The sequence below is a fragment of the Parasteatoda tepidariorum genome, chromosome 9 (assembly GCF_043381705.1).
Source record: "Parasteatoda tepidariorum isolate YZ-2023 chromosome 9, CAS_Ptep_4.0, whole genome shotgun sequence".
NCBI classification, from domain to species: Eukaryota; Metazoa; Arthropoda; class Arachnida; order Araneae; family Theridiidae; genus Parasteatoda; species Parasteatoda tepidariorum.
Window position 1 is genome coordinate 66,953,027 of NC_092212.1, and position 9,841 is coordinate 66,962,867.

At 28.3% G+C, this 9,841-nt stretch overlaps 2 protein-coding genes across 3 annotated transcripts in view; one reads left to right on the plus strand and one right to left on the minus strand.

Moving 5' to 3' along the window:
* Positions 1-3: 3 nt before the first annotated feature.
* On the plus strand, positions 4-1,039 carry LOC107447712 (mitochondrial ribosomal protein S18B). The gene has a single exon (XM_016062709.3). The coding sequence runs from the start codon at positions 280-282 to the stop codon at positions 961-963; it is 684 nt and encodes a 227-aa protein (XP_015918195.2). The 5' UTR covers positions 4-279; the 3' UTR covers positions 964-1,039.
* A 2,912-nt stretch (positions 1,040-3,951) lies between these two features.
* The window catches only part of LOC107447710 (queuosine 5'-phosphate N-glycosylase/hydrolase), a 17,253-nt gene continuing 11,363 nt past the window's right edge, over positions 3,952-9,841 (minus strand). For both annotated transcript variants that reach the window (XM_016062707.3, XM_043039575.2), the window contains 3 exons: positions 8,326-8,396; positions 6,123-6,190; positions 3,952-4,311 (listed from right to left, as the gene is read on the minus strand). In XM_016062707.3, the coding sequence (XP_015918193.1) occupies positions 4,156-4,311; positions 6,123-6,190; positions 8,326-8,396 (295 nt within the window). In that variant the 3' untranslated portion in view covers positions 3,952-4,155. The remainder of the gene's footprint in view (positions 4,312-6,122; positions 6,191-8,325; positions 8,397-9,841) is intronic.

The following is a 9,841-nucleotide window of genomic DNA, read 5'->3' on the forward strand; positions in this document are numbered from 1 at the left end:
GTTGTAAAGGAAATAATTTCATATGAGATGACTTCCGGGGCATTTTGCAGATTAATAATGGAAAATTATGAATTTAAATTGCTAACATATGATATAAAAATTTATTAAAAATCGCTCAGGATTCTCATTTTGAGATATATTGAAGAAAGTTTTAATTTATGAGAATTATTTAGTCTGAAATTGGACAGAAATTGGCAGTTGACATTGCTCTATCGCAGAGTTCGATTGATAAATAAACAAACTTTTGTAAAGTTTTAAGTGCATATTTTTACTTTCAAAATGTTTAAAACACTTTTAAACCGAACCAATTCTTTATTACGAAATATTGAAAGTGTTCGTAACTTAGCAAGACTTTCCCATACATATTATTGCCAGCCCCTGTTATCAAATAGCTATGCACATCAAAAAACTTTAACGTACGAGCTTCTACAACACTCTAAATATTCTGAAAGATACTTTACAACAACATCTGCAAATTTTTCCGAATCAGAACCTGTGGAAGAGTCTGATGATAAGAAGCCTGCAATTGATCCAGCGAAGGACAGAACAAAAAAAATTTCGCCAGAGACTAGTATTCGATATTTAAAAAGTTCTGCCTACAAAGAAACATACGGAGATGAGCCTGTTTGGGTTAAGTATCGTCGAAATTTCAAAGGCCCATTTACTCCCAGAAAAACGCGTAAAACTTGTATAAGGGGCGGTGTTTTAGCAACTGGCAACCCATGCCCCATATGTAGAGATGAATATCTTGTTCTTGATTACACCAACGTCGATCTTTTGAAACAATTTATCCACCCACAAACTGGTGAGATAATAGATTCTCGTAAAACTCATATTTGCCAAAAAAGACTTTTGCAGTTAGAAGTGGCTGTGGTGAAAGCTAAGTTCTATGGTCTTTTGACTCATGAAGTTCCATTTAGAGAATATGATTATAAAGAATATTATCCTAATTGGAAGGAATAAGGAATTGCAATGTAGAGAATCTACTGCACAGTTTGCAATAAAAATGTTGTTTCTTAATAAAAAGATAAATACTGTAGTTGTGGTGAATTATTTTATATTCTTTTCATTATATACTCTTAATGTAAGAAATGAAAAACATTGTCACATATCCAGACCATCTATGATTTGATATATATCTTCTTCTTTTTAATTATGTTGTTAAATTTTCAAGGGAAATTTTTTGGATCAGTGACTGCTTTAAATTAATCCCCAAGTTTTTGAGTAAAGCGAGCAATTGCTAGTAAGAAAAATTCAAAAAAATTCACCACTTAGAGTGAACTTTGAGATATCTCTGTACGGATGGTTGATCTTGTAAAGATAAGCACAGATGGCGCTGGGTGTTAAAATTCGACACAAGATTTCCGGGTTACTGCTTCTAATTGATTTTTTCGCCTAAGCTTGAAAAAATGTGTCATCCAACATTATTATAAAAGTTGTGTGCTCAATTTAACAGATTTTTTCAATGAAACAGACAGCAAACCAATTTGGGAGACTGCAAGCTTATTATGATGTATACCAAAAAAATAACAAATGGTTCTATTTTACCCAAATAAGAGATAAAATTTAAAACCTTACACTTAATTTATGTTGTAATATTAACTTTCTTAAATTTGCTTTAAGCTCACGACCTGTTAGAATTTATAAATTACAGAAAACTCTTATGAATGGTAAAAGTATGCAAAAATTCAAATCACAATTATAAAACTTCTAAAATTTTAAGCCTGTCCACGCATTGCCTCATAAGCAAAATGTACAGAGGATTACACTGGAAGTTTTCTAAATTTCTTCCAGTTTTAGAAAGCTTGTTATTGTTCACATTCAGACAACCATTCATTGGTTGGTGCCTACAATTGCCATAGTGTCAAATGATGTTTAAACTTGTAAAAGTTACAAAAAAAATATGTTGAGTTTGGTCCTGGTATGCCTACAAGTTCTATCCCTTCGAGTTGGTCCTTTCTGAAATTGTTTTTTTAGTTTCTCTCCAGTCATTTCTCAGAAGTTGCCAAAACTTATCTTAGTAATTATTTTAGCATCATTTTTGGTATTCTTATGGACCCCGTGGCAGAATCACGGCGGCATTGTCGCAGAATGTTACACAGTTTTTGCATCAAGATTTTTAATTTGGGAAGGGAAAAATTTTGGTTTTTCTTTCTGCGTAACTTTGCGATTTTTTTTTTTTGCAGAATTTTTTTCATCAATGTCTTTGTGCATCAGAGAAGAAAGAAATAAACATGATTTTTCTATTCACATTTGAGATTTTTTTAAAAATCGGTAATGACTGGCTTCAACTAGAATTTCAAATTCCGATTTTTTAAAATTTTATATTACATATAAAATTTTAAAAAATCGGAAATCGCGAAAGTTTAAAGGATAGTTTGCTCTAGAAATGATGATCTTTCTTTCATTATTTTTTTCTTTTAAGAGCACCATATTTTACATACACTTATTCGAGTATCTCTTTTTCAAGGAGTCCTATTCGCGTGATGAGGAAATAATTAGTGCATTTTTCCGCTTATAAAATGTGAGAATATCGCCTATTTTATTAGAATTAAAAGAAACATTTTTACAATTAAAATTTTTTATACTATAATTTCTTCTGTAAACACAACATTTCTGTTATTTTAAATTAGTAATTGTTATAATTAAAAGTATCTTAAGGCAAAATGTATATTAGAGATAGGGAAGTTTGTTGCAGAAAGCCCAAAAAAATTCTGCCACAGGGGCAAAGCTATTCAAATAGTATACTATTTTTATAGTTTATCAGAGAAATAAAAACTAAATAGACTTATATATACTTATAATAGAAATAAAAACTTATTACAGTTTCTTAACTATTTCAAGTTCAAATCAAAAAGAGTTGGAGTTTATGTAAAAAGGAAAATGTCAATTCTTATCCACGTCTGATAAGTGGATTGCTTTGGTATTGAACAAGATAGTTTGACTATAAGGTTATTTAACTTTGCTATTTCGCTAACTGAAAAAGTCTTTAATATATCTTTCTAAAGGTGAAAATATATCTTTCAGAATATAAATTAACACGTTTTAGAACATAACAAATATGCATAAAAATGACTTCAAATAGTGTATAGTCAGGGTCGGACTGATAGTTTGAGTCCCAAGGGGGCACTTGAATTAGGGGCCCCTTGTAAGGATGAAATGTCGTCAAATGTTTGGAAATATTAATAAAGCGTTATTAATTTTGCTTAGTAACTTAATTTACAAAATTTATAAGAAATTTTAAACAATCTTTAATAAGCACTTACTTTGTAGTTGACATAGTTTATTTTAGAATTTGTTGTAAGAAACTTAAATTAGTTTTGTTAGTCCTTAGTTTAATTATTATCAATAAAATATATGGCAGGATCCATCTCCTTCCAAAAATGAATTTTATTTTTTTTCTCAAACTTAGACTGTCTAAACAGTTTCAAATGTTGCTTAAATTATTTTAACCCAAAAAATTTTAAAACGCTCTTTGTTTTTACTCAATCAATATTTAAATTTCCTGAAACAAAAATTTTTGTAATAAATTTTCCAGTGAGAGGTGCATTTCAACTATTAAGAACTGATACGTGAAAACTATTTTTTTTAAAAAAGAATTGTAGCACAATAAAACTAATGATCTTTTGAATCAGCAAAAAATTATTGAAATGCATACATTGTTGCGAGTGTTATGAGATATTAGCATTTAGGTAACTACTTTTCGCTACATAACGAAATCAGCTAAAATCGGCTAATTTAGTTCAACCTATTTCATTACTTCGAGATATTGCAGTAATTTATTCGCAATTCTAAAGTTTTAGATGAAAACAGCTTTGTTTTCAACTCAAATACAATTTTTAGCTGCATAAGAGCAGCGACGTACATAGATTTAGGTGCGCCCTATCTTAAACTTAACAGAAATTAATTAAAATTATAGTACAAAACAAGCACAATGAAGAGACATTCAGGTATTTATAATCTTTTATTTTATTTTATACAATGTAAATTTAATGAAACTGCATAGTTGTAAACAAATTTAATTAAACAAAAAATTAAGGTATAAAAATATCAAATATCTTTTTTTGGAGAATAATAATTTTTTCATTACGTGATTCAAAATATATGTGTGCTCATCAACTGAAATTTTTGGTACAATCTTTAATTATAATACAGTCAGTAATAGATGCATCGAACTCTGTGAAATGGAGTTGAACTCATTTCTTCAGCATGTTTCCGTCTGTGTTCCCACAAGTAGTGATCAATCAATATAGAATTGAAGAGAATATCTTTTCCTTCAACTTCCAACTTTTTTATTCTCTGAAGGATAAGCTGAAAAATAAAATAATAATTTTGTTTTTAATTTTGAATGGAAATAATTGTTTCAAATGACTTTTTCTGCTTAACCGAACTCACCCATCGAAAGTGTGGAGGAGACAACGAAAATTCTAAATATGCTTTTAATCCTCTTTACTTAATTTTAGCAACAAAAAAAAACAATAGTGAAATTTAACTCAAGTCAGTATACGTAAATTAAAAGCTTGCCATCCAATCAGAAATTCAGATATAAAATGGGCAGTATTTTAAATTTTCTATATATATAAATGTTTTCAAACAAAATTATCTCAACACAATTCTGCAGGTTTTGAAAGGTCTGTTTTTAGATTTTCGATAAGTATCATTGTTTTCGTGCAATTAAAGTTAAAAGAATTTTTTAAAGTCATCCAAATAGATTTTCATCAAATTAAAGTGTAATAAAATTAAATTTAAAAAAAAACTGACAAATGAGTGATTTTAAATCATTTACTCAAAACCGCAAGTTACATAATTTAATTACTTTAATATTTTGAGGAAAAATGCATTGTTTAGTATCATTGTTTTTGTGCAGTTAACGTTAAAAGAATTTTTTAGAGTCATTCAAACAGATTATCATTAAATTAAAGTGTAATAAAATTAAATTTTAAAAAATAAAGAAACTAACAAATGAGTAGTTTTAAATCATTTACTCAAAACCACAAGTCACATAACTTTATTACTTTAATATTTTGAGGAAAAATGCATAGCTTATTATCATTGTTTTTGTGCAATTAATGTTAAAAGAATATTTTAGAGTAATCCAAACAGATTTTCATCAAATTAAAGTGTAATAAAATTAAATTTTAAAAAATAAAAAAACTGAGAAATGTGTAGTTTTAAATCACTTAGTCAAAACCAAAACTCACATAACTTTATTACTTTAATATTTTGAGGAAAAATGAATAAAAGTTTCATAAATTATCAAGTGCTACATTTCTTTATCTAATAAAGCGAAACTTTCATTTCTCACGATTTTTTAGAAAGGTAGAAAACAAATGCGAAAAAAAAAAATCAAGAAAACCCAAATCAAAAATTTAACCAATAATCGAAGGTGGTGAGGGCAGAGGTTCCTCAACTGCTTTTCTAATTACCCTGAGTTATCCCAGGTTCGCATATATTGCAATTATTTATTCCTGAAATTCCTAAAAAACTCGGCATTAAAAACAATAAGTTGTTTTTTTAACATTTTTATTTGAAAAATAAAGACACAAAATATTCAGCTTTGATCAACAAACTGTTGATCAAACTAGTTCAACTATTTATTTAAAAATTACAAAATTTAAATTTATATATATACTATAAGAAATGGAAATTAAAATAAATTTTTCTGTTAAGAAAGTTGATTTTATTAAAGAAGACAATGTGCACAAAACATAATTTTGTTTAGTTGCAAAATATTATGCATAGACTTAGCCTCTAATATTTTAAGATAATATGGTATTTTTATTACACAAGAATAACTGATTTAATATTAAATTATAAAAAAACAGCATTTATTATGGATCTAGAAAGCCGATTTTTTTTCTGTAACTTTCTTTTCAAAAAAAAAAAAAATTTTGAGCAGAAGAAAAAAGAAATAGAAGTAGAGAAAAATAAATCTAATTAATATTTTATGTATCCATATTCACAACTTTCAAAAACAATAATAACTGCTATGCATAACTGCATACGAGAAATAAAAACCGTTTTGCTGTAGCAATGTTAAAAGTATGTACAATGAAATTTATTGACAAAAACTCAAATATATCAACATTAATTGGAAATTCCTTTGAAAAAGAAAATATTACCTCAACAGCCCAAATAGTGCAGCCTCTGATTTCAACTTCCTCACTATCTCCATTTTTCATTTCTATTCCTATTGAAGTTTGAGTTATTTTAATAATCACGTTATAAATAAAATGCACTGTACTTTATATGTAGAATTCAGTTTGTAATATAAACAATAGAGTCTCTTTGTAACAAAATTGAATAGCTCCAGTTGAAAAATTTTCTATGATGAAAATTCTTTAGATTGAGGTCAGAGCTTTTTACCATTATTTAAGCAAATGTTGCAAAACTTTTAGTTTTTGTAATAAATTCTAAATCATACAGTTATGACATCTAATAAATAAAGTAATACATATTATAAAGGGGTGTTTGAGTTGAAAATATGAAATATTTTTGAAGAAATCTATTGTTATGCATTATTGCTGGAAAAAATTATGCGATTGGTACCAGGAAAAAAAAAGCGTTTAAGAAAGCAAGAAAAGCAGAAACAAAAAAGTTCACAAAAAAGAAAAAAAGACATCTCAACTTTATTTTATTCATTATGCTCAAAACTTTGAGTTCACTATAATTTTATTTTCTTAGTTTCTTCTTTGGTCCAATTTAGTCAATTTTATCTAATTTAGTGACTTAATTTGGGGGACTGTGCAATAAGGTGGAACTAAAGTATGAAAATTTTCCCTTCAACTTTTCCGATTAAGAATTTAAAATTAAGGTTATTCAGGAAACTATTATACAGCCTCTAGATGTGTAATTCTTTTTGTGAAATAAATCTAAGAAAAAATCAACTATGACGTTCAACAACAGCACATATAAAAAGATCATTCCTTGAAGTTATTTTGTTTCTTCAAATTATGAATGAGATGAAAAGTGATGGTAAAATTTGAAATAGAACAGAGTTCAATAGAAGTTCTGGATAGAAGGTGTTGTTTTATAAGTAAACCATTTTGTTCTACATTTTATTTTAATTTAAAATTAATTAATTTATTTTAAATTAATTAATTTTAATTTAATTAATCTTCAATGATACGACTATCAGGTGTGTATCGTGGCATTTTAAAGTACAAATATCCCTTTTTACCTACCTAATGCCCTTGTTTTTCACTTCTTAACTTTTAAGCATTTAAACTACCCTTAATAAATATCTAATTTAATAGACACAGGGGTGATTGTGAGCCCAACTCAAAAGTCCTGAAACTTTCTTGAGTAAAATCATTAATGACGCCTTTTAAAAAATTTATGACTTTATAAATTTAAATCATTGATATTTTCAAAACATGAAACTCTAATGAAAATATATGAAGCATAATTTAAATAAATAATTATTTATAAGTTCACCTTTATCTCTAATCACATTTATTATTCTACCGGAAAAAAATTATTTACAAATGAAACATTCCAAGTATAAATTCTAGTTCTAATATTTTTAAATTAATTTTTTATATTTTAATGTGATCGATGATTTCTTGAAACTTTTGGACCATTGATTTCCGGAAACTTCCAGATCGCAATCAGTGAAAAATTCAGAAATCCGGATTTTTTCCGGAGCACAATCATCTCTGTAGATAAAAAACTTTATTAAATATATTATTTGGTATTAAATATACTATTTTATAGCATATATATATATATATGTAACATCTAAAATAATAGTTAAGTAGAATTAAAGGGATCTTAATCGTATTTTTTAATTGTAGACTAGGTTTTCTAACAAATGAGAACTTTAAATAATTACTTTCACGTAATTAACTAAGCACTTCTAGTATATATTGTCGATAATTAGTTAGAAATGTAATCTTTATTTATAAAATGAATCCATGCTGAGCGTCTTTATGAAGCCAAAATTCCATTCAATTTAATAAATATTCTGAAATTTTAATATATCATCAGCCGGTCTTACGATTACTGCTTGCAACGTTATATCACTGTTTAACATATTTATGTGGCTATTCAATCTGTCACCTAAAAACGTTGTCACTCTGTTTAGGTGACAATTAAATATTATAAATTTAAATAACAGTATAATATTTAATTAAAAATGCTTAAATATGTTGGAACTGAAAAAAGCACTCAGAGGTTCAAGATTAAAAATAAATTCCCTTTTGAATATCAGGTTTGTGCTAGTGCCCCATTTTCCATTCCGTTAATTGAAACATACTTTATTTCCAATGACTTCTATGAAAACTGAATTTCAACATCACAAAATATAACGAAAGACATTGTTACCTTTCTCTAGTTTCTGATAGAGATCTTCAGAATAAATTAAAACTTTCATATGGGCCAAGACTTGAGGAATTCTAAAAAATAAGAACACTTTCAATTATATTTCAAATAGACAAATTATGCAAAATGTGAGAAAAGCTTAAAGTAATCTTAGTTGATAAATCAGATGTGATTAATCATAGTTCATTAATCACATCTGCTAATTTTCAAATCACACTTAATTTGACACACTGCACATTTAACAAGATGTAACAAATTGAATTTTTAACTGATTTTAAAGAAAGCTGTCAAATAAAAAAATTTTTATATGTAGTACTTTATTTACATTGCACTAGAGCTGCACAATGAGCTATTGGCGAGGATCTGGGAAATATCGCTGAAAATAATCCAAAGACATGCCATTACAATTTTGATACTCTGCATAGGGGATGATACCCCCACTTTGGTTGCCGGAAAACGTGTGCAAAGGCAAACGATTCACAGTGGAACAGTTTAACAAGGACCAATACCACTGACCCTAGATCCCTTTTCAAGCTGATCACCCAGCCGCTCACTGACGTCAGCCAGCCAGTGAGGCTTGACTTCAGTGATCTACTGGGAATTCTGTCTTACGGGACAAAACAAGTTCACAGTGGGACTTTGCTTCATGAAATAACATTGATTGTATATGTAAATTTTACATATAGGGTATCAAAAAAAAAACGTAGTAAAAGTCTAGAAATATCAATGGGATTAAAAAATATAGATCTATGCAGTAGGTTGAGAAATAAGTCAAATTTCAAGCCAAAAAATAATAATTACTCACAAAGCACATTTAAAATTTTATAAAAAGATTGAAGGGGTATAAAGATTATTTTGTTTATAAATTGTTGTATAAAGTGTTATTTTGTTGTATAAAGATTAAATCGCCCTACAAAATATAAAGTAAACTTGGTCTTTGATTGTCTTTGTTAGGTTTGATTAGATTGAAGAGGAATGAAAAAAAAATGCAAATTTTTTTTTTTCATTCCTCTAGCGAAAGCAGTGGCGTAGCTACCAAGGGGCTAGGCGGGGCAGTGCCCCGGGGCCCTCAAGCTCAGGGGGCCCTCGAATCCTTGCCAGAAATCTCAATCGAACTGAACTTTTGGAAATTTCTCCCATTTTCAAAATAAATATGACAGGTTGCAACCCCACTTTAATCATGACAACTCAGTTGAGAGAAATTCAAAAGTTATGCCTAGGGACAAGGGCCGTTTTATCCATTAGGTACTGTAGGCAACTGCCTAGGGGCCCCGCCTCGTTCAGGGGCCCTGTGCTACAGAGAAAAAAATTGACAATGTTTCTTAAACAGTAAAAATTTAATTCGAAATTTCAATGACGATTGTCTTGCTCTGTACATTACATCGACGCTATTTTAGTACATTTCTGAACGCATTCCAAATTAGATATTAATATTATGGTAGTTAGTTCATATATAACGCAGTAATATAATCGCAAGCAATTTTATCGCGGTAATTTTAACGCCGACTAATCAGATGAC